The sequence below is a fragment of the Lissotriton vulgaris genome, chromosome 2_1 (assembly GCF_964263255.1).
Source record: "Lissotriton vulgaris chromosome 2_1, aLisVul1.2, whole genome shotgun sequence".
Taxonomy (NCBI): domain Eukaryota; kingdom Metazoa; phylum Chordata; class Amphibia; order Caudata; family Salamandridae; genus Lissotriton; species Lissotriton vulgaris.
Genome location: NC_141687.1, coordinates 1,967,902,391 through 1,967,928,529, shown reverse-complemented (window position 1 = coordinate 1,967,928,529; position 26,139 = coordinate 1,967,902,391). Strand labels below are relative to the sequence as shown.

General features: G+C 43.5%; 1 protein-coding gene across 5 annotated transcripts in view; it reads right to left on the bottom strand.

Annotated features, from left to right (window-relative positions):
* The window catches only part of TTLL13 (tubulin tyrosine ligase like 13), a 653,894-nt gene that overhangs the window by 548,325 nt on the left and 79,430 nt on the right, over positions 1-26,139 (bottom strand). For all 5 annotated transcript variants that reach the window (XM_086958162.1, XM_086958163.1, XM_086958165.1 and 2 more), the window contains one exon: positions 22,780-22,820. In XM_086958162.1, coding sequence (XP_086814288.1) covers positions 22,780-22,820 — 41 coding nt within the window. The remainder of the gene's footprint in view (positions 1-22,779; positions 22,821-26,139) is intronic.

Here is a 26,139-nt window from a genome sequence, read left to right as displayed (position 1 = left end):
GTACGCCTAATATAATCCAAAATTCAATCAATGGTGCATTCAGATATGCTTCTCTGAGTTGATGAAAGAGTTCTGTTGCTTTGTCTTTTAAAGTTTTTGTTGCTGGCGTTTCTTCAGGTTCGCTTGGATCTTCAGAAAAGTTATCGAAATTGATGAAGTAGCCAGATGCAGTTCTGTCAATTGTTGTAATTGCTTTTTCAATTTTTCTTTCTATTGCATAGTCTGAGGCTACATCGTTGTAGACTGGTGTTTCTTGACGAACTGTTTCAATTTGGGTTTCAAGAGGCACAAGTTCCATGGCATTGTTGCATAGTCCTTTTTTATTCACTGCAGGTTTATCAAATGTGATTAGTCTCTCAGTTGAACCTCTTGGATTGTAGCAAGTTTTGGAGTTCTGCTAATTCTTGGGAGTCCACTGGGCCTACTACTTATCATTGGCCACATGATTGTGGTTTTACCAGGTCGATGGATACAACTCGGTTCTCCTTATTACCAGCAAGGGGCGGTAGTACAACTGATCTTGTTCCGTTGACTGCTAAGACAGGTACTGCTTTTCTGTAAGAACGCCCAAATTCCTTCTTCACCGCTATTTTCTCTCTGACCAGATCCCCAATCTTTGGAATCCAGACAGGTCTTGCTGGGACAGGTGGTGTATCTTCAGTGGTTGTTGGCCGTTGTTTTAACTTTATGTTGCTCAGGGCTTCTCTTGTTTCATTTAAGTCCTGTAAAACAGCCAAACGATCTTTGATGTGAAAGCATTTTTTCTTATCTTCTACCACTGAAGTCTGACTATCTAAATCCTGAATATACATTCTAGTTCCGAACAATAGTTTGTACGGGCTGAAACCTTTTAGAGAATTTCTTGGCAGATTGTTAAGACTACGTTGGACACTTGTTAAATGTTGGACCCACCCATCACCCGAACATAATACCTTTGCCGTTATAGATTGCTTTATGTCTCGGTTTTTTCTTTCCACAATCCCATTTCCCTCAGGATGGAAGGGACAAGAGTACCGCAATGCAATGCCCATGCTGGTCATGGCCTCCTTATAAGCTCGAGAGCTAAAAGCAGGACCCTGATCAGAATGTAGCATGCCAATTGCGTATGTGCCGATAAAGACTCGCAAATCTTTTATAACAGTTCTGGCGTCAGCCGAGCGCTGGGGTCTGTATTTTTAAGTGAATCTAGTCTTAAAAGAAATTAATGGGACGCTGGAATTTACGTATAGATAGCCTTATGCTAACTACAGAAATGGCCATGGCAATACTCCGGGTGGCTCGCTACTGCGATCTCTGTTGCAGTTTGGACAGCTCTTTGCAAATTTATAATGTTGCAGGCTCATCCCCGGCCACCTTTATTCTGATTGTAATTCTTTCAGAGATTCCTGGATCTGTTTGTGCCTCGGACCCAATCCCATGTGTGCGTCCGCTATTAAGAAGATTCTCCTGTTCGTGTTTGGAATTACTCTATCCCCCACTCCAGGGATTCGAGCAAAAGGAACAGAGTTTGCGTCAATTACGTATGTATAATTGAGTGGATAGTTCACGGGTAGTGCTGCACAGTCGCCTTTTGAAGACGTTTTTACCGCCAGCATGGTTTCCCAGTCTATGTTTTTTCCTGAACGCTTTTTTGTGGCTAGGGAAGCCGTTTGAGTTGCTTCCGCTGTGGCTGTATTAGCCAATGAATTCTTTGCATGTTGGTGAACGCCATCACGTTGATGACTCAGTGTGTGTATCACGTGAGTCTTTTGTAGTTCTTTCTGTAAAAGAACAACCTGTTCCCAAAGCATCTTATGCTTTATTGTGGCACCTGTGTCATCTTTGTAATCGTTTTGAACCCAGTTCTGCAAGTCATTATTGTAAGATTTGACGCAGAAATGCGAATCGCACACTATCAGTGTCAGGAATTCACGATCGGCATTTTCAAGCGCCATCTTTAAAGATCTGATTTCAGCTCGCTGAGCCAAACAGTTTTTCAATGATTCAGTTTTTGTTATTTTTGGTCTGAATTTACCACAGCGCCAGCGACCTTTAACAATCGCGCATGCTGCATTGTAGGATTTATTATCCACATCGTAATGTTGTACAAATCTGTCCGTATAGATTATACAAGAGTACTGTTGGAGAGGCAGAATTTCGATTGGCAGAGGATATTCTTCTTCATATTTCAAATCATTCAGTTTTTTCATGTTCGGGTCAAAATAGTATGTCACGTCTTCTGCAGCAAGAGAATTTTCCCACTGTGTCCATTTTGGATCTAGTGCCACCGTTTTTAGATTAACTTGGGTGAATAACGCCTCAAAGGCTGATTCTGCTGTAAAAACAGTTATTCTTTTGGCTTGGGCTTGGGCTCTTTCTTTTGCTACAGCAGTCTGAACCGCCTTTACAGTATTTTCTGTAAGACTGAATGTTTTTTCAGCTTGTGTGTACAAATGTGATTTGTAAGCTATTGGTACCGTTTCTCCCTCATTAGAGGTCAGGTACGTAAATCTGCATTTTCCTGGGATGACTCGGATTACCAGGTTGTGTGTATTGTCGCAAGTTTCTCATTTTGTTTTAGCTAACATGTCTGTTTGCAATGATCTCAAAATTTCTGTGTGTTTCTGAGTCCAATTGATTGGTTTAAAATCAGGGTTTATTAATTCGTAGAGAGGTTTGACCCTCTCTGCATAATTTAGAATGTAAGTTCTTCCGAAATTCAGGACGCCTAGTATCGATTGTAAGTTCTTCAGCGTTTTTGGTGCTTGGAGTACAGCGCACTTCTCTAAGAAGTTGTCTGCTAGGCTTTTGCCTTCACTTGATAATTCATATCCTAAAAACAGGACAGTTAGCTGGGCAATTCGTGACTTTTTAAAGTTGAATTTGTAACCCTCTGCTGCGAACCCAAGTATTATGGTGTTCACTCTTTTCAAGTGAGTATCCAGGTCGTCATCCGTGAGATAGATGTCATCGACATAAGATAATGCCTCATCATCATATATTTGTAGTAACTATGTTACTCTTGCTGAGAATAATCCTGGGCTATTCTTGAATCCCTGTGAGAGTCGACAGAAATTTTCTGTGACCCCTTTATTGAGAAAGCGGTTAAATACCTGCTTTCTGGTGCAATGTTTTGACAAAAGAATCCATTAGAAATGTCTAATGTTGTTTTGTATTTTTTGCGAATGATGTTATTCATTAGTGCCGCACTATGCGAATTTTGTACCGCAAATGTCTTGCAACATGAGTTAAGGTGTCTGTAGTCCAAGACTAGACGATATGAATCGTCTGGTTTGGAGACAGGAAACAAAGGATTGTTCATTTGAGAGGTGCATGTTTCAATCACCCCTTGGTATTCAAGTTGATCTAAGATCTCCCTGACCTGTTTTTTAGCATCTTGCTTAATTGGGTACTGTCTTTGTGCAGTTGGTTGACATTTTAACTGGATTTTGTGAGGAGGAGAGTTCTCATCCCATCCTACATGATTCTTATATAATGCAGGTGCTTGAGCTACTGCCCATTTTCTCGCATATACGTATTTTCTATGTATTGGAATATGATTTGAGAAGGCAGGCATAATCATTTCTTTGCCCTGAGGGCACTCCCTGACAAACTCTGGTGGCCAGTCTTTCTCAGCTAATAGGATGTCATAGCCTTTTGAGAGGCTATCCCAAAACAGACCCCTTACCTTCCTAGTCTCATCTCCCTCTATACGCAATGTTATTTCGTATATTTTATGAGGTTCGCTAACTCTAGTATCTGCAGTTTCCACCTGAATGTATTCATTCGTGTCCACTGTCTCCAGATGATTCATCAGGATCTTGCGAGCTATGGTCACTTCTGCTGCGCTGTCTAGCATTGTCTGTGCCCACTCTCCATTTTTCAGCTGTGTCCTCAGTATCCTCGGCATGTTTGATTATTTTAATACTTGCTACCTTCTTTCTTGGAAATTGTAATTTTTTTACTTTGAGCAGGTTCCTTGTCTTTGGACTTGACGTGCTCTTCCCTGTGTTCTGACCGTCCTCTTCTTTCCGATTTCTGCGAGGAAGTCTGAAAAGATCGAGAGGGACGTGTATCAATATCTTGATATCTATCAGGCTTTTTAAAATTATCCCTATTTCTAAGGTTGTATCTTTTTTCAGAGGGCTCCCTTTGGGGAGACTTGTGTTCTCGGTTCGGAATTCTTTCCCTCCGCCAAGGAGACCTTCCTCTGGACTGGAATCTTTTTTCTTTGGGAGTGGATTGTTTATTTCCATCCCAGCTCTTTTTTGGAGTGTTTAGACTATTTTTAATAAATATTTTTTCAGGATTTTCAAGTAGTTGGGGTTTTACCGGTTTCCCACCCAAATTATCTCTACCTAGTTCTTCATAGGATTTTTCTATGATTCTGGCAAGTTCAATTGGTTGGTCTGCTATATCTGTTTCTTTCAATTTTTGAAGGTAAGTTATATCCTCCATCGCCAATTGAACTAACTCTCTATATGCCTTTGTTAATTCTTTTATTTTAACTAAGAGTTCTTCACTTGACATTTTATCAATGTCTGGATTTGGTTTGTAGCTGGCTAGAACCGGCCACGTTGCTCCTGGTCTACCTAGTGGACCGAGCCTGGTGATGTGATTAGTATGTTTTAGGGCACCTTTAAACCAGAGCAGGTGCTCTTGGTAATTTAGTGGGATTTCAACATCCTCGAAAGGAGTGTATTCTTCCGGAGGTTCCTCTGTTTTGTAATAGTGGAATTTGTGTGTTACAGCGTTTGCTGTTGGAAAGTTTATCCATGAATAGAATACCTCTGTCTGCCGATATTCGTGTGCCTCTATCACGAATATGACTGTACCACCTCGTGATGTCAGTCCGTTATCTATAAGTTTTAGAGTTATAGCTCTTCTTATGTTTGCCGGGATGATAATTGCACCCGGTTCATTTTCATTAAACCCTGTAACATCGAAACCCCGTTGATTCGCATCTACTGCGGCTTCACCGGCTTCGTTGCTGTCGCCGTTATTTGACATTGCTTTAATGAAAGTTTGCAAAGGAGGTTTCCAAGGAAACAAAAGATTAGGTGCACAATATTTTGGAACACTGTATCCTTCAACGTTGACTAAACCAAAAACTCTACATAGGAATCTCTTCATACTAAGTTCCGGCGGATTTTAACCTTTCACCCACTCCTGACGTCTATTGGAGTATTTACGGGAAAAAGGGTCTGTATGAAAAAGCACGACTGAGTTACTGAGTTACTGAGTTTATCGCCTTACCAAACGTTGGGCGCCATGTATTGTAGTTCCTATTTTCCAAATAGGCTCTCCGCATTGGAACAACATAAACAGCAGTGTAGACGTAGGACTGAGGTCTTCTAGGTCTCTACTGACTATGTTAAACTTAATTTAGGTTTGCGCCAGCTAGCTCAGAGGTCACTGGAAACTTTCTTGAATGAATAGGGAGGGATAAGATTCCCTGGCTCAGACAAGTTGGGATTCAGCTTCTGACAACCATATAACATGACAACTTTGCTCCCCCAGAATAAGAGTAAATCTCTAGAGTCGTGTGAAAACAATAGACGGCTATTTCACTCAGTCAAATGTGCGTTCTTAGTTTCACCAGAGTGCAGAGAAGAGAGAGACGGGCGTTTTCAATAAAAGGTATTATTTATTGAGCAGTCTTCCTTCTCATGCAAGAGAAATGAATTGCCACAATTGCAATACTTAATATAAAGTAAAGTACGTACAGTAAAAGGAGTATTATGAAATAATACTGTAAAAGCATTGATATGGTTTCTTAGCCATAAGACACTTTAAAATGGATAAAATATATACATACATATATACATTGACTAACGTGCTCAACTGGTGCTTCTAAAATACGCCCACCCCGGTGTACCTGACCTAAGCCTAATACGTGGGAAGGAGTAAGTAAGTAGCAGTTTAGGTTAAGTTGGTTTTGCCAAGAATCTGATTCAAGAATTCTCTCTAAGGGTTTAGTCAGCACTGTACCTTGGGAATAGAATGTAGGAGGTCTGGTATCTCTCTTTCAGGACTCGATATCCCAGTCACCCGCAAGGGTAGGCTGGAAACGCCAAAGCTGGATTTTCTCGGCAGGAGAAAAGACAGCGTCTTTCTCAGCACGTCAAAGAGGAGAGGCAGCGTCCGTGGGCTCTTCGCATCAGCTGGGCTCTCGGCAAGTAGATAGCTGCTCTACTCCAAAACCACCACCGTGTGTTTGCTTAAGGCAACGTTGGTATATTTATACCTGAAAGGTGCCGAGTTTGACGTAAGGTTTGGACATAAGACGTCAATAAAGATGTCACTAAGAGCTGGCCGTTCTTACAGTGCTCGCAGGAGTTCTATTACAAATCAAAACAAAGCAAGTGGGGATTTCCCAGGTTGCTGGAGGTTTGGTGTGTCGAAAGAACTCTTTGTGCTTTCTAGAAATCCAAGGAAGTAGCTTTTGCCGTGCCTTGGACTGCAAGGGCGATTTACTGAAATATGGATCTGATTCTTATGCCATTATAGGGATATTATTGATTATAGCCGTACAAGGGCATAAAATAGTAATATTGATTCAAGTTCCTAGATAAAAACACAATAGTGTGGTGTGATGTGAGGGTGACATGAAAGGTTGAGAGTTATTCTGACCACCGAGTTCTGAATGGTATGCAACTCTCTGGTGAGTTTTTCATTGATCCTGGTCGAAGGGTGTTCACATAGTAAAGCTTGCTTGTGACCAGGGGGTGCATGACAGTTTTGCAGGTGCTGATTGGGAACCATTTAGAAATCTTCCTCATCATCTTCAGGGTATGGAAGCTTGAGGCAGTGATAGCAGTGACTTGGGCTGTCATCTCGAGTTTGCTGTCAGTGATGATTCCGAGGTGGTAGGGGTGGGTGCTGGTCCAACTCCTAGCTTTGTTGGCCACGAGGTGCAGTCCCGAAGATCAAGATTTCTGTCTTGTCAGTGTTCAGCTTTAGATAGTTGATCTTCATCCAGTGGGTAATTTCAATCAAGCAGGCATTGAACTTGGTTTGCGTTCTGGATGTGAGGGAGTGAAGGAGCTGCTTGTCATTGCACAGGGGAGGATATTGATATCATGAGAGCAGATGATGTTGCCTATAGGGATCATGATGCATTGAAGAGGGTTGGGCTTAGGAATGATCCTTGCAGAATTCGACAGATGAGGTTGCTGGCATCTGAGTTGTATAGTGCCAGTCTGACTGACTGGGTCCTTCCAGTCAGGAAGGAGCAAATTCATTGGTGCGAATGTACCTGATTTCTGATGGTGTGTAGGCATTGGATGAGGATGGGGTGGGAGACTGACAAGTGGAAAGGTCAAGGAGGATGAGGGACGCCGTGTCTCCTCTGTCTAGAGTCATGTGAATGTAATCCATGGCAGAGATGATGGCAGTTTCAGTGCTGTGATTGGGTCTGAGTAGTTGGTGGTCGTTGACAAGTCTGTTGACGATTTTCTCTAAGGCCTTGGCTGGGAATGGTAGCAGGGAGATCAACTGCCAGTGGCTGAGATTAATTCAAGCATTCCCTCGAACACCTTCTTGTTTTTTCATTTGCTGCCCTAAGGGCCCCAGTATGCCCAGACTTGGGTCCTGGGCTCCCTGTGCCACTGAAACCAAGCTATACCAGGCTGATGAGCCCATAATAAGGGTGAAACTGGTGCAGGGCGGCTTATGTTCTGGTAAGGGAAGACCTGGCTTGGCAGTTTGGGATGGACATTTCCCATGAGGAGCAGGTTCAAGACTGATTTGCATATGGCTGGGTCCAAACTAAGGTGGGATGGTGGACAAAAAAGCGATGGATTGGGATACTGCCCGAGGGACTGCCAGCAGCTGGGATTAATTGCATCTGATATTCTAGGTGCACCAGGTATGCCCAGACGTGGGTCCCAGGCTCACTGTGACACTGGAACTAAGCTATACCCAGCGAATGTGCCCATAGGAAGGGCAAAACTGTTCCTTGGTTTCTTGTGTTCTGGTTCAGGGAGGACCTGACTTGGCAGTTCGGGCCAGACTGTTCCCATGAAGAGCATAGTAAAGACTGATTTGCATATGGCTGGGTTCAATCTTAAGGGGCATGGTGGGCAAAAAAAGATGGATTGGGATGCTGCCTGAGCAAATTGCCAGTAACTGAGATTGATTTAAGCATTCCATACATCACCCTGTTGTTTTGCATTTGGTGTCCTATGGTATGCTCAGATGTGGGCCTGAGCTCACTCTGTCCTGGGAACCAAGCTATACCCAGCTTATGAGCCCATAACAAGGGCGAAAACTGTCCTGGGTTGCTTGTGCTCTGGTTCAGTGAGAACCTGGCTTTGCAGTTTGTGCTGGACTATTCCCATACGGAGCGAGGTCAAGACTGATTTGCATATGGCTGAGTGCAAACTGAGGTGGTACAATGGGCAAAAAATGATGGACTGGGATGCAGCCCTGAGCAATTGCCAGTGGCTGAGATTAATTCAAGCTTGTTGTTTTTGCACTTGAGGTGGGGCCAGCGTGGTCTTCCAGGTGGGAGATGAAGTCTCTGAGTAGGATGCAGTGTCTAGCATCGAAGGCAAGTAATGCACGAAAGTCTGTAATGATGGTAAAAGTGGCAGTGACGTGAAGCTTGAAAGACAGTTGTTCCAAGTTGGAGGACAATGTGTCTATGGATGTTTTGCAGCTATCCACATATGACTGTCCACTATCCACATATGACAGATGCTTTTGTGCGCAGCGTTCACTCGCAGCGGTCACGCCCAATGCGCGCCGAAGGTGCGCCAAAGGTAAGCCCGTCTAGGTCCGTCCGGGCCTGGACCGCGCCCAGCGCCAGACCCCCTGGCCCCCGCAAAATCCAATCCACCCGCATAACGTATGACGCTGCCACCCTCTCAGCCCTTAACCCCGGCCGTCTCCCAGTCTGCTACCAAGCCGCCCCAGGACACACCCATGGACCCTTCACCTGCCACTCCTGCAAGTTCGAATGCATCAGAACCCACACCAAATCCTCAAACTCCAAACAGAGCTCCGACACTAACCACCTGAGGTGCATCCTGCTCAACACCCGCTCGGTCCACAGGCACGCCACTCAACTTTGGAACCTACTCGACACCACATCGCCGGACGTCGCCTTTCTTACAGAAACCTAGATGAACGCCTCTTCGGCACCCGACATCGCAATAGCCATCCCGGACGACTACAAGATCATCTGTAAGGGCCGCATCAACCAAACAGGAGGAGGCATCGCCATCGTACATAAGAACACCATCCGCATCACAACCAGTTCCGACGATAACCTCGCAGCCGCCGAACACCTTCACTTCCAGATCCACACAGACCCCAAGACCACACTCAGAGGCACCCTCATCTACAGGCCACCAGGACCCCGCACACAATTCTGCGAAGACATCACTGACTTCATCAGCCCAAACGCCCTCCCCTCCGAGGACTACATTCTACTGGGAGACCTCAACTTCCACCTGGAAAAGAACAACGACAGCAACACCACCACCCTTCTGGACAACCTCGCCAATCTCGGACTCAAACAACTTGTTGACACCCCCACCCACTATGCCGGGCACACGCTCGACCCAATCTTCACCTCCAGCAAGCACATCTCCTTCAATCACACCACAGCTCTCCATTGGACGGACCACAGCTGGGTTCACTTCAACTACAAAAAGATTACGACCCACAACCACCCACAACCAATTCCCCGCAGAAACTGGAACAAAATCACCCCCGACCAACTCTTCACATCACTACACCAAAACCCTCCTCCAAAATCATCGAACCCAAACCTTGCAGCCATCAACCTCTCACAATGGATCACCCACAGCGCTGACGAATTAGCACCCTTGAAAAAACATCAAATCAAGCAAGGTAGCAAAAAAGCCCCCTGGTTCAACGATGACCTTAAGAAGCTCTGCCGCACCCTCGAGAAAACCTGGAGAAAAAACCCAACAACTGACAACATGACCACCCTCAAGAACGCCACCCGCAAACACCACCAACTGATCCGTTCCACCAAGAAATCAGCATTCAAGGATCGACTCGACAACAACGCCCACAACAGCAAAGAACTATTCAACATCGTCAAAGAATTTACCAACCCTGCCGCCGGCACCAAAGACATCACTCCCTCCCAAGCCCTCTGCGACTCCCTAGCCACATTCTTCCACAACAAAATCGCTGACATACATAACAGCTTTGAAAACCAGCCCAAAGACCAGTCAACCCCACCCACCTCCGAACCAAAATCCCCCTCCAACAATCTTTGCGCCTGGAACCCAATAACCACTGAAGACACCATCCGCCTGATGAACTCCATCCACTCAGGAGCACCAACCGAACCATGTCCCCACCACATTTTCAACAAAGCAGACTCCATTATCGCACCCTATCTTCGAGACGTCATCAACTGCTCCCTCAACTCCGCTACCTTCCCGGAAAGCTGGAAACATGCCGAACTCCATAGATCCACCATGGGAGGAAGATCCTTCTCCTACTTAGCGGCCAAAACATGGAATTCTCTCCCCGCCCACCTTCGCCTTACACAGAACTACCTCTCCTTCAGAAAACAACTTAAAACTTGGATATTCGATAAGTAAAGCAGCCCCCTCCCTCAAGCGCCTTGAGACCCTCTGGGTGAGTAGTGCGCTATAGAAATTCTAAACTTGAACTTGAACTTGATAGCGTTCTTGTGGATGATGGTGATTCCGCCACCAGGCTTGTGAAGTCCATCCTGCCTACCAATATCGTATGAGGTGGGGGAGATGAGAGAGGCTGTAGTGAAGTCAGGTACTGATGCAGGGTTCAGCCAGGTTTCTGTGAGGTATAGCAGGTCAGGGGCATTGTCATGCAGCATGTCCCATATCTTATGTCGTGTTTGATGAGTGAGCTGGGAATGAGGAGCAAGCTTGTGAGTGTGAAGTGTTGTATTGGTGGTTGCAGGACTGTGTGAGTTACTGTGCAGATGGATGATGGGAAATCCAGTGATGTCACTTCTTGTGCAGAGTGATGATGGAAATGACTCCTCTTGCTTGGCTTCTTCTTTTAAAGACTGTTTCAGCAGGAAACCAGTGATGTCACTTCCTGGGCAACTGGATGATGGGAAATCCATTAATGCAGCTTCCTCTGCAGATGAATGATGTGAAATCCAGTGACGTCACACCCAGGGCACATAGATGATGATAATGACTTCTCTTGTTTTGATTCTTCTTTTAAAGACCATTTTGGCAGAAAACAGTGATGTCACTTTCTTCACATGGATAATGGGAAATCCAATAATGTGACTTTCTGTGCAGATAAATGATGGAAATGTCTCTTTCTGCCTGCCTTATTCTTTCAAAGACTGTTTTTGCGGGAAACCAGTGATGCCATTTACAGCACAGGTGGGGGATGGGAAATTCAGTGAAGTCACTTCCTTTGTAGCTGGATGATGGGAAATCCAATGATGCCACTTCTTGTGCATTGGGAGGATGGGACTGACTCCTCTTGCTTGGCTTCTTCTTTTAAAGATGGTTTGGAGGGGAAACCAGTGATGTCACTGCCTGTGCAGATGGATGATGGGAAATCCAGTGATGTCACTTCTTGTGCAAATAGATGATGGGGAATTCAGTGATGTCACATCCTCTGTATATGGATGATGGTAAATCTCAGGATAGTATTCCAAAAACATTTACTGTAACTGATGAGAATTAGAAAATTGAACTGAAGGGCTGGGGAAATTTAGACAATGAGGAGAATAATTGTGTCTATTGCTTCAGGTATGAGCATTTTCCTTTTTCAGGAAGTCAATGGTAATCCATAATTCAATGGCAGAGAATACAAATTTCTAAGACCTGATGTTAGTTCTGCTTTTTGGTGCTGTGAACATAAGAGTGTGTACCAGTACGAATGGTGTAGGGTGTTGTGGTCACTGATGTTACTGAGTTGTGGAGGTAGATGTTGAAGAATATATGTGATATGGCGATCGTAATGGGACACATCATAAGATCTGATGAATGTTAAACCCATGCTAAAGCAGTAAACATACTGTAGTGTGTAGAGAACGTCGTAGCTCTCAAGGTAACCTTCGAAAAGTAACTTTAACAAAACAGGTGAGGGAAAACATCGTAAGCATGTGGCTAAATTATAATATAATCAGTGTCTTGTGGGGAACACTCTTTTATTAAATATAATGACTTTTAGGCTACCCGGAAAGGCAGTACTTCTCCCAAAGCACCATACATGATAGTGCTTAAATTGTGTTGTCCAGAAAATGTATCCCTTAATTCTACTATGCGTATACTCTAATTCCTGTCCTTTAAAATTTAGTAGTAGTACATGTTTATGAATATTCAGAGAAAGGATGAGAAGCAGTTCTGTAACACAAAGACATTTATTTACAATCTGCATACAAATTTAGAAGGTGTTGTAAAAAGCATCTTTAAAGATTTTCAGCACCACTGCTATCAAATGAGAGCTACCTTAAAATGTAACACACGCAAGGTACAAGGCAAACACAGTGGTGGTCTGGGAGATCTGCTTTGGTGAAGCTGATCAGGGATATGCTTCACTGCAACAAGCTGGCGAACAATTTCCACAAGATATCCACCATCTACAGGAACTTCGAAGCCCAATCTATCAACTTTCTACAGCCTCCTCACTCCTACGGATGCCACCCCAAGCCATCTGCTCAAACCATGGGAATAGCTCACCACCCAGAACACCACAACCATAATGAACTCCATCCATTCGGGAGCACCCCCATCGCCTCTTCAACCTTGGAAGCAAGGAGATCAGCCACCAACTCACCACCATCTTCAATGCATCCATCTCCACAGCCACCTTCCCTGATGCATACAAACATGCAGAAGTCAGACTCTCCTAAAGAGGCCATCTGCCTATCCCAGCAAACTCCAAAACTACCGCTTCATCTCATTGCTCCCTTTTCCCTCGAGAAAGTCATTGACCATAAGCTCAGCGAACATCTGGAGAGAAACAACCTGCAACACTTCCAAATCTGGCTTCCATGCCAACCACAGCACTGAGACCCCCCCTGATCACCACCATTGACACCATCCTCGACAGGGGAGAATCAGAGGCACTGATCATTCGAAACCTTTCCTCAGCGTTCACCACCGTATCCCACCACACACTCATCAAGAGATTGAACCACATTGGGATCTAGTGAGACGCCCTCAGATGGATCACATCATTCCTCATGGTACAAACTCAGAGAATCCACCTACCCTCTTCACCTCAGAACCAAGGAACACCATTTGCGGTGTCCCCCAAGATTCATCCGTCAGCCCCACCCTCTTCAACACCTATATGACACCCGAAGTGGACATCGCCAGAACCATTAACCTAAACATCATATCCTACCCGGACGACACCCAACTCATCTTCTCACTATGTGCAGACCCCTTCATAACGAGGACCAACTTCCACAACTATATGATGAGTGTGCCGATTGGCTGAAGACCAATTGTCTGAAGCTTAATACGGACAATACCGAAGTGCCGATCTTTGGTAACAACGCATCCCTGTGGAACCACACCTGATGGCCTGCTGAACTCGGCCCCACCCTCACACCAACAGACCATGCCCGCAACCTCAGCATCATCCTGGCCAGCAAGCTCACCATGAAACAACAGATTAATGCAGTCTCCTCCACATGCTTCCACACCATCCGCATGCTCCAAAGAATCGTCAAATGGCTCCCCATTCAAACAAGAAAAAACATTGCTCAAACCCTAGTCCTCAGCTGTCTGGACTACAGTAACACACTGTACGCAGGAACCACTGCCCAACTCACAAGGAGACTCCAGATGATACATAACTCAGCATCCAGCCTCATCCTCAAACTACCCAAATGGACATACATAACCCTACATAACCTACACTGGCTCCCCCTACAGAAAAGGTTCCAATTCAAAATGCTGACACACACCTACAAAGCCCTCCACAACCAAGGACCAGCATACATCAACCACCGCCTGAACATCCACCAACCCTCCAGAGACCTGCACTCCACCTCCCTTGCATCCGGCGTAGCCACAGTGGAGGCTGTTCCCTCTCCTACCGTCGCCGCCAATTCCTGGAACAACCTTCCCCTTCACCTCGGCACATCACCCTTCCTGGCAGAATTTATGAAGAAACTCAAGTCCTGGCTTTTTGACTAAACCCTACAACTAGCACCTGTATACCCAGATGGGTGATTAGCAGTGCTTTTCAATATGCGATTGATTGAATGTACAAGTCTGAGCATTGCATTAAAGAACACCTAAACTGCTGCAGTAAATGTACTACAGTTCCCTTGCTGCATATTTTCTAAAGTGTCCATATTATCCTGTGGCCTCTTCACAATGCTGGAATGCCAATTTCCTAGGACCATCCATAATTTTCTTCGTAGGAGCTTTTTGGTCCAGCAATCAAGATCTCAACCATACTGAAGAAGAGAAAGGGAAGCTATAACAACATTACCCAAGACACTATTTTTTTACTTTCTGTTGTCAAACTGTGCTAGAATATTGCCCCCCTAAAGGACTCTACTATACCCTCTTATACACCACAAAGTAACTTGCATGAAGGTGGGAATGTGGGAACCGAGTGGTGACTGAAAGTGTGGTAAATGATTTAAAACAGTTATGAAGGTGAATGTGAAATGAGACCATCTACAGTAAGACGAGGAGACTGAAGAACATGGGGTCAAACCTAGATATCAAGATTCTCAGTTCCACCTACACTTCCTCCCAACACATCAGAATACTCTTCTATGTATGCGCTAGATTCTTCTTTTTAAGTTTGTAAACCATTCAAAAGGTGTTTCATGTTCATGACATGCATGAATATGATATTCATTCCTTCATGTTGCACAGTTTGTGATTCCACTCAACATGTTTGGAGGAGGGGAGAAAACATCACCAAGTAACCAACCCTAAAGCAGCACTCAACAAGTTCTGTAACAGGTGTGTGTCACCAAATAGGAGAAAGACGACAATTCAATGTATTCTCTTAAGACAATGTCTGTGCTGGTGAATGAAAGGGAATGGAAAGGTGTGTGTGAATGACTGTCTGGGAGAATGAGGAAAGGGAGGTCCATGAGAGCAGTTGAGGGTAGTTAGCATTACAATATAGCACCAATACATTACTTTACAAAGAGATAGAAAGTTCAAGTTCAAGGTCAGGAATTTGTATAGCGCACTACTCACCCAGAGGGTCTCAAGGCGCTTGAGGGAGGGAGGGTGCATTACTTATCAAAAAGCCAGGTTTTTAGCTGTTTTCTGAAGGAGAGGTGGTTCTGTGTAAGGCGGAGGTGAGTGGGGAGAGAATTCCAGGTTTTGGCCGCTAAGTAGGAGAAGGATCTTCCTCCCATGGTGGATCTATGGATATGCGGAATTGCGACGAGGGCTGTGAGTGAGCCAGTCTGTGTGTACAGCAGTTTGGCAAAATGATGACGGCTGTTTCTTCTACTAACTTGTACCAATTAATCAAGAATACCCAATATACTTGTGTTGTATGGTATGTACCTCACTGGTATATTGTGCGTTTGTTGGACAGCATAAACATTTGGATTGTGCCAGACTGATTCTGTGTACCCTCAGGATAAGCTGGCTTGTAGTCCTGCTAGCTCACAGTGCACCATTTGCACTTCTATCCCCACAGGATAACAAATGTGTCTGCAACTTCAGAACATGACAAGCCTGACTCCCCCATGAATCTGGTAACAGTTCTAGAACCATTTCGCTAAGTCACTCGTGCGTACCCAGAGAGATACACAAGTAATGGACAAAGAGGAGTTTCAATATTTATTGAACCATTGTGATTCTTGTATAGTATTCATGTGCTGCAATGATTATAGATAGAAGCAGATGAGATTAATTAGCATTACAAGAATACGGAAAAGGATAAACAACTCCATCTTTCTGCTGAAACAGGGTATGTATGCAGGCATATAAGTAATGTGTGTAGTGTACTCCTACTATGTTCTCCCTAACTAATTTGCCTAGAGCGGACGATATGTCAAATCTCTTACTGGATGATCTAACTCCCCAGTACCTGAGGGTAAGTGTATGCAGGTCCACATCATGAGAACAAGTTGGACCTCCCTCCTCGCAAAGGGAAGGACAGCAGAGTGCTTGTCTCCCGAATCCCGGAAATGGTTGTGTATTTAGAATAAACAGCACCCATGCTTCTGTGCCAAAGCCTCAGCCATGCTGACATTGTTTATCCTCTTGTGATAGTTGTGTCGCCTTAAGGATGATCAACAAACAACATTTGCACAATGTACGCTTAGGCCTTGTACTAAATGTTCAAGGTGTTGTGATAGTGTTCCTAAGAAGTTGAAATGCAAGCAATATGGGTTCAGAGAAACTAATCTTGCACAGTCACCCAAGCAAATGTGTGTCAAAAGTCGTTGTGTGAGAAAAGAAGGCAACTTAAGAAAGGTGTGCATGTAGATGTTGGCGCTCCTTCCTGGTCCAAACCCAGACACATGACACTCACTCCTCTGACGTGAATCAACTAAAGCTATCCAAAGCTACTAAAAAACAATGCGCAGCAATGCTGTCAATATCTATGTTTGCTAAAACTATTACATTTGAAACCAAAGCATTCAGAAAGCCACAATTTAAACTATGTTAACGTTAATACAATTAAACGTTACAAATAATGTAATTTGAAACAATTTAGGCAGTAAAAAACAAGTCAGAATTAAAACGTTTCAACCACTCACAACTGCCAGATTGTTTATATGTTCCGAGAGGTAGACAAAACATTGATGTTCCCAGCTACCGATGACGATGTTCCCACAAGCACACCTCGGAGCAAATTTATGGAGCACACATGAACCCATCCATTCCCCATAGCAGCCGCTGAAGAAAGAACCATGGCCTGTGCAAAATTCATAGAACCAGGGCCAGGATCAAATTCCCCAGGAGCACAAGCATCCCAAGAGGGCTCGTAGAAAGCGTTTAGGAGCAATGGCAAATGCAGGGGACACAAATACGAAAGGGCCTTCAGAAGGACCACCAGTACCAGTGCTCATTCAGTTTCTAAAGCAAGGGTGCGCCAAAGCACATAAACACATGTGGAAGTGTTAGTTCCATTGAATCTCACAGTGGAACATTCATTGCAGAGCAGAAAAAATAAAATCAAATTCACGACCATCAGGAGCTGGACCAGAGGAAGACCTCTAAAAATCCTTCCAAGCATAGAGTGAGTGAATGATGGAATGATCCCAAAGACTGACTGGAAGGTACTAACCAAACAAGATCCTTTGATTAAAAATATTCTGCTACCCTGCAGCATGAGATATGTTACAAATGTGATATACCTATTCTCCAAAACGTAATGTGAAATTAGTGCGGAGTTTCTACTGTATTTCAGAAGAAGACCTTGCAACTAGAAGATGAAACGTCTCCTTTGCAGGTGTTGAGGTCACATCTTTCTGAAACAATAAGGATTTCAATCTGCTCAGGGCGTCAAAGTGCAAATTTGAAAGCTTTATCGAAAGTACAAAGCATCGGAAGGGGAAACAGTACTTGTCTACAACAAGTCACAATGGCGAAACAGTAACAAGATATGCTATTCCTGGTGTCATGCTGCAACAACTTTGATCGTTCATCATCAAATAACTCCCATTAGAGAGCAATCTGAAAGTCAGACGGTTCATGGCCGCTGGTGAAAAACAATAAGTTTGTCATGGACGCATTAGATGAACCATGAAGTGAAACTTCCTTGCAAACTAAGAAATGACCCAAAGTACTTCCACTAAGAAAAACTTCAGACTACCTATTCCGTCAATGGAATTTAGGTAAAATCCATGATTCATATATCGACCCCTCTCCTAGTTGGTCGTATCTGCCTACCTGATGTTGTAAGCAGAATTGGAAAATAAGTATTGAAATCGGCAGAGTAACAAACCTGTGGATTATTCAATCCCCAGAGGCTGTTTCCACAATCGTGAAAAGTAATTTTTCTAGCTTCTCTATGTGTAACACAGTGTATTCTGTATCCTTTGCTGTTTTGTAAGATTGTATGGTGAAAACAGGCTGATGCCATTAATATGTCACCATGGTACGCACCCAAAACAAAGTGACTGGAGTGTCCAACTTAGCAGCATGATCAATCTAAGCTGTGACTGTCCATATTGCCAACAACATAATGTTACCTAGAGAGTATATCCTAGAGGACAAGGTAGTCATACCATTATCAACCATTGCTTGTGCCCTTTCCATATCAGCCCCACCAATTTTGCGCAATCTCTCAGGAGCCTCCTGCTGTAAGACCTTCTGTATCTCATTGTATATTGCATACAAGAAGCGCTTTTGATGTGGTTTTCGAGGACCCAATAAAAAGTCCCGTAGTTCCATGTCATCAGAAAGAAGAGACAAATGCTGTTTCACCTGGGTCAATGGTTTTTAGCCAATCAAGAGATAACTTTCCAATACTGTAAGTTGTTCCCACCCTGAGTGTCCTGTCTGCACATTGCGTGGGTCAGGACTGCTAATCTTAAACCCGTTGGTGTGACCCAAGAACCGTGTAAGACATCCATTAGTCTTGAACGGTCTTGAACGGTCTCTAACGGCCACACTAACCAACCCCTTCAATTAATAGCTGATGAATTGAATAAACCATTGCGTAGGTTGGCATCTAGTGTTCTTCCATCTTGTAAACTGTCACCAGTTTGCAAATGTGGGAATGCTTGGTATGCTTCAGACTTTGGTCTTAGCTAAACTAAGGCATGATTTTTGCTGCATAGTTGTGTTCAGGAACATCATCTGATGTGGTATAAGGCATGCTCTAAACGAAGCCTCATTTCCATGAATCTTCCAACCCTTCGTTCCCCAAATGGATGTCATATCTACAGTGTCCCTTCAAAAGTCAAATCCTTGAGTGGACAGCTGTGAAAGGAAAGAAGCAGACTATATCATCTGAGTGTTTGTCAGCATATTTTTCTTTGCAGGTGAAAGTGCAAGCATATAAAAATAAGACACAGGGTCAGATGTATCCTAACTAGAAAATAAGCAAACTTCTGTACAAACGTCTATGAACTACCCAGTGGTGATAGAGGGTAGTGTTCCCATTGTGTGTAATTAAATACTGCAAGTGGAATACTTGCTTTATGTAAGAAATGATCCCCATAATGCTGAAAACAGAACATTTCATCACAGTTAGATGTGCCTTTGTACAGTTCATCAGGAGAAAAAACTGCAGAATGCACAATATCTTCTAGCATTTCATGCACTGTATCAATATCCCAATCTGCAGAAACAGTAGTAGGGGTGATACTGCCATTCGGAAATATACAAAAACATATGGTATCTGTAAAAGTTCTGTAGGCCCCAATACATCATGCAATACCCTATTCCAAACAATCCGGAACGGACAGGAACTGGAACAGCTGAAATGTTCACCAGGGAAAGGTCTATGCGAACTTTGGGTGATGAATAACCAAGTTCACCAGTTGCACAGCAGAACGATCAGAGAGATAGTGTCTGTCCAGGAGCAAGAAAAAGACTGTCACAAAACTAATCCAAAGGACTAGGAAAAGTATTGAGATTGTAATTTGAAGGTATAGCCAAGAAGGAACAAGTATGTATTTTTCAGCCAAAGTTAGAAAACATGTAGTCTCATCCAGAATGGTAGAGGTGGAAGTTCAGGCGGATCAGATGAATCTGAAGAAAAATCATCAAAGTTGATGATGAAGCCGGAGGCAGTTCAATCTATTTTTGGCAACTCTGTTGTTTGTGTAGAACTGGGAGATTACTTGAACTGTGGTACATTGATATAAACAGCCTTTGTGTCAGGATTTTGAATTAAAATCTGTATTTCTGTACAAGTTGATTATATAGTAGTTGTTGATGTTGCAGGCAGAAGGGATACTTCATTGTTGTTTTCTGCTATCCCAAGCCGGGAAAAGAACTCTTCATCAGTGATTAGCTTCCAAAGGGACTTCCTGTATGGTAGTGAGAGGAGGAGGCATGAAACTACCCAGGAGCCCATGTGGCCTACTGTTTACAATCAGTCACATAATGTGGTTTGATCAGATCAATTGAGATACATCTCTTCATTCTACAGCCAGCAAAGGGTGGAAGAACTATAGTTCTCATTCCTTCAACAGCCAGGAAAGGTACAGGTGCTCTGTAGGATGGCCAATTCTTTTTTGTCCAGAATGTTCTCCCTGACTAGATCTCCAAACAGCTGGGAGCTGCTTGTGCTTCCTTCACTTCTCCAGTGGCGATGTGTTTCACTTGGAGGTTGCTTTGTTCGTCCTGGTAGCTGGTTAGTTTCTGTAAAACAGCCAAATGTTCATTTATATCAAATGGTGTTTCAGCCACCACTGTGCTGGGACTGTCGATGTCTGGGACCCACATCTTAACCCCAAAAAGGATCTCATAGCAAGTGTGACTTCCCAGGGATTTCTAGGCAGATTGTTTAAAGCTCTGTGGACCCCTTATAGGTGATGGACCCGGCTGCAAACTGAGCCTAATATCCCAGCTGTTAAAGACTGCTTTAAGTCTCAGTTTTTTTCACAAACAATTTTTTCTATAGATGATTCGGGGAGGAATACCACAGAGTCACACCCAAACGTTCCATGGTATCTTTAAAAGACCTCGAGTCGAAATCTGGATCTTGGTTGGAATTTGAATGTGCCAACTGTAATTAAAGCATTAAACATGTCGAGATTGGACTACGGCAATATCCTGTATCTAGGAGCCAATAAGGAGGTAATACGCAGATTCCAGGTAGTTCAGAATTCTGGAGCTAGGCTGCTCTGTCATGTACCCAAAAAATCTCCCATTTCAGGCACTCTTTGGGACCTCCAGTGGCTAAGAATTGGGAACCGGACTAAATTTAAGGCCTTATGCTATATGCTTAAAATTGAAATAGGCACAGCTCCCTGTTATTTATGTTCTTTGGCCCAGACATATCGTCCGACACATCTGCTTAGATCCTCTTCTCAAGCAAAATTCTTAGTCCCAAGATTTAAACTAGCACGCATAGGGGGACGGTCCTTTTCATACCTGGCCCCTGTGTTGTGGAATTCACTTCCATCTTTACTTCTGCATGAAATCAATCATAAAACTTTCTGCAAAAGCCTTAAGACCTGGCTCTTTAATCAGCAAATACTGTCTTTCTGTTGCGTTGGTCCTTGGCGCCGGGAAACCTCCGGGTAGCTGTGCGCTCTACAGATTTCATTTAATTATAATAATAATATTAACAGTGTATGTTTCAATAAAGACTTGCAGATTCTTTATAGCAGTTCTGGTGTCAGCTGACCACTGTGGCCAGAACCATAGGAATAGAGATCAGGAATCCCCTCAACCAAGATGTACCTGTAAGCCCTATCTGATGACAAGGGGCTGCAATGGTCCAGGGTCTACACAAGCCAGCGGCTTGTTTGACATTCAGAGAGGTTTCTGTGGTGGACATGCCACAGTAGAACCCTTCATCTGCTGTCACATGTCGCATTTGAGGACAAAGTCCTTGGTCTGTTTGTAAAGACATGGCCACCAATTGCATTGCTGCAGTAGCGAATTTGCAGCCACCACCCCTGTGTGTGCAGATGCAAGACCCGTGTGTGCAGCTAGAATTAAACCTAACCTGAAGTCTGAATTTGGTATTACTCTATCCCTCACTACGGGAATATGAGCAAACTGTATGTTTTGCACATTTAAATTGTAGGAGTACTTGAGTGGAATGCTCAAGTACTCTAAGGCAGGTGGGTGCCATCGGGTGCAGTGTTGACAGTTGTCATGAGGTCTTCGTCTATCCTCGTACTTGAAGGAGTAATTGCAGTGAATGCAGCAGTTTGCACTGTTGCTTCTGCGGCTTCATCAGCTATAGAATTTCCTGCAATGTGTGTGCCAGCACGTTGGTGACTCAATGTATGTAAAACATGAGTCTAAAGCAAGCACTCTTCAGCTTAGCCGTTTGTTCCCAAAGCATCTTGCTCTTAAATGTGTAACCCTTGGAATCCCTGAATCCATTTTGGCACCAGTAGTGTAAGTACTCATTGTAAAACTGGACACAATATTACAAATCATACACTATTAGTGTGGAGAATTTGGGATCTGTATTCTTAAGTGTCAGAATTAGAGCTCTTAGTTCAGCCAACTGCGCAGTGCAGTCTCCAAGTGACTGAACGTAGGTTTTCTAATGGTGGAATTCTCAATCCTGCACATGAACCTTTGCAACAGCGCATCTGCTGAATATTGGTGCTTCGTCCCTACGGCAGGCTGGGCAAAGCTATCAGTATTGATGATGTAATCATACTGATGTAGTGGCATGACTTAATGAGCCAGATGATATTCGTGTTCATATTGCAGAAAAACGTCTGTTTGTAGTGTAAAGTCAAATCTGTAATCTACATCTGTTGCGGTGAGCAAGTTAGCCCATTGTATCCAAGGTGGATGATCTAAATGAGCTCTAGAGAACAGGTTTCATTTATAGACAACTCATCTTATTTCAAAGTACAGACAAAGCAGAAAGGAATATAATTGCTACTGATTGGTAGAATGGAGGAGCAATCTTGGAGATATTCAACAATTGTATTGCTACTCTTCCCTCCATAGGTCCAATATGTTCATGTTTCTTTTTCAAAATGACAACAGACCCCATGTACATTCATGAAATGCATATGGTACATACTGCTAGCATGCTTATTGTTTTTCTATTTTGTGTTTGAAATTCTATTGGGAAAATGATTTGCAATAAATGTAATGCATGTGTGTCACCAGAATACAAATAAACTTAAGTATTTGGCAAGAAATTCCTTTTGGATACAATTGTTCTAGTTCGAAACAATGAATAGATTAGTCTGCTTACCACTCTCATACTTGCAGTTTGTCAAATTTATACCAAGTAATCTGTAATTTAAAAAAAAAAGAATGTTAATAATTGTTGAAGACTTTGCATTGACAGTCTTCAAATGAAGACATGAAAATGAGTCAACAAAACAAGCAAATGTATTTAAATCAGCATTTTGTATAGCACAGACTATGAAGCTCTATGGACTCTTCAGGGCACTTTCTTATATAAATCGGAGCTAACTAGAATATGGGTTACCAACGCATGGCATTAACATAGCGATTGTTCTAATGGTAGGAAGTATTCCAGCGAACCTGGAAATATAGTAGTGAAATTGTCAGGGCCTGAAAAAGAGGTGGGTCAAATCATACAGCTACTCAATGGTTAAGCAATGGTGCAGCAGTGTCAGATTGGTGACTAAACGCCAACCACCAACATTTTGCCCAGCATGGAGAAATCAAGCACTAACAACCTTCAGCATATGTAGCAACGACCTGTATAAAACATACCATTCATGCACAGCCATAGAGCATAACTAGTATTCAGAGCTTGCTTAATGCAGTCAAAATAAGGGGAGAGGATGTAGCTCAACATCCTGTGATTCTGGGCAAATCACAATCTCCCAGTGCCTAACAAAAACGAATGTGCCCTTGTGTAACAAAACTGGTGCTATATAAAGTGCTCCGATACCCGATACCTTCGGGTCTAGTTTGCGCTATATAAAACACTAAATAAAAAAAATTATGTTGGGCAGAAAATCAGAGTAACATGAAGTGCACTAAATCCTACATAGTGATCTTGAGAATCTGGAGAAGATGTATTCGGGTTCCACAAACAGTCGCGGCAAGCATGACTCACAGGTGGGGGAACGGGTGAGTGGTCGCGAGGGAAGGGTGGGTCATGAGGGATGGGTGGGTCACGAGGGAAGGGGATCGCGAGGGAAGGGGGAGTCGTGAGGGAAGGGGGAGTCGTGAGGGAAGGGGGGTCGTGAGGGAAGGGGGGTCATGAGGGAAGTGGGGGTCATGAGGGAAGTGGGGGTTATGAGGGAAGGCGGGGTCGCGAGGGAAGGGGGTTGTGAGGGAAGGGGGGTTTACGAGGGAAGGGGGGTTTGCGAGGGAAGGGGGTTGCGAGGGGAAGGGGGGTTGCGAGGGAAAGGGGGGTCGCAAGGGAAGGGGGTGACGAGGGTAAAGGGGTCACAAAGGAAAGGGGGTCACGATGGAAGGGGGTCGAGAGGGAAGGGTGGGTCGAGAGGGAAGGGTGGGTCGAGAGGGAAGGGTGGGACGAGAGGGAAGGGGGTTGAGAGTGATAGGGGGCACACAGGGACGGTTTAAATATTAAAAAAATAAAAACTTACCTTTCCCGGGCTCAACGTTTTCTAAGCTGAGTCTAAAGGTGTGGTGGCAAAAGGTAGGAATAGGGTAAAACAACATGTTTAAATAATACCCGTACAGAAAGGTCTCCAGAAAGGAGGTGTTTGCAGAGTTGAGATAGAAAGGAGGGTACATTCTATTGGCTGCATATGATCTCAAGCAGATGCTGAATCCTTAATTCATGCTGAATATGTTCAATTGACATAATGTCCTGATATAATGTCCTTCTTCCAAATATTTTCCATTCTTTTTTAAATAACTCCACTATCTTCTGTTCAGATACTACCCATATACTTACCTTTTCTATCTCCTGGTTGTTGCTAAAAGCACAATAGAAAGTAATGAAAATGTTAAAAGAAATGTAAATACGTTTTCAAAGCAATGACCTTCAGCTGAATGCTAAAAATAAAGTTAAAGTCAGAGTGTGGATAAGCAGTTATGAGACATGGGGACAATATAGACTAAATATTATAGGCAACAGCAGTCTGGCAATACGATAGTCCTAAAGCACAGGGAAGAAAATGGTGTGTGTGCCTTATAGGTACCAAAAGAGAGAGCAAAAATGGAACCCAAAGTACTACATTATTTTGCTGAAAAAGGCTTACGATTCATGTAACTGACTGCCAGAGTAGCAGTTTTAGTTACAGAAATCTATTTTGTGTGCACAGTATGAATGGAGCTGCATGTTTGTAAAGTTTTGTGACACTGTGATATGAAAAGGGAACTGCAGCTTGTTTGGAACAAGGACTTGCTATCGTCTTGAGTAGGTTATGTGTAGTCATGGCAACTAACAACACTTCTCCGTAGGGCTGTCATACCTTTAACAGGCAGTGCTGTCACTTTTCACCAGGTCTACAATACTTTCAATGGGTTCACGTCTAAACTTCGCCTCGGGCTGCAATACGTCATGAGGCGGTATCAAGTGAAAGAATTGGCTTGGTAGTTTGGTTTGCCCTGTTCATACTGTGCACGCAAAATAGATTTCTGTAACTAAAACTGCTACTCTGGCCGTCAGTTACATGAATTGTAAGCCTTTTTCAGCAAAATAATGTAGTACTTTGGGTTCCATTTTTGCTCTCTCTTTTGGTACCTATAAGGCACACACACCATTTTCTTCCCTGTGCTTTAGGACTATCGTATTGCCAGACTGCTGTTGCCTATAATATTTAGTCTATATTGTCCCCATGTCTCATAACTGCTTATCCACACTCTGACTTTAAGTTTGGTTTGCCCTGTTCCCATGATGCACTGGGCCAGGGACAGACTAATTTGCATATAGCCAGGTTCTGAGCTGGGATGGTGCAGTGAGCTAAAAAACGGTGTTGGATTAAGCCCTGATCTCTTGACTGGGTGAGAGTGGTCTGCTTAATTCAGAGACTCTGTCCATCACCACCCCCTGTTGTTTCTTTATTAATGGAACACCTTTTCAAAACAATGTATCTTATGCTCTGTGTTTACCGACATTTATAAAAGGAAGGCCGGACCAGATCAGCTCTTTCCCTTTTTAGTGTTATTACACTGGTATGAATTTTGTTACAACTTTCTTTTCAATGTCTCACGATTTTTGGGATTCTGGAAACGAAGTGGCCCAGTTTAACTAAGCCTTAACTGATTTGCTGAGAATCACAGAGGTGTTGTGCCGAGACTTAACAAGGATTGGCAAAGTCAATAGGTCGTGACTTTGAGACTTTTGGCGCTGGCATTGCCTTTTGTTCATGCTGTAGAGCATGTGCATTGCTGACTAAGACAATTATTTGTAACCATGCTGTATAGCAGCATGGCTAAAAATAATAATAAAAAAGGACTATAATGCATCCAATGCTAATGTAAAAAAACTGCATTAGCCCTGGCTGCGTCATAGTTCTTTTTTTTTAATTAGTTTTAGCCACACTGCAAAGTATCCGAGCTGCTCTACAGCATGGCTACTAATTGTTACCACAGCCAATGGCTTTCACAGACGAGACCAATTGGCTTTGCCAATGGTTGTCTTATTGGAGGGTTTACTTTT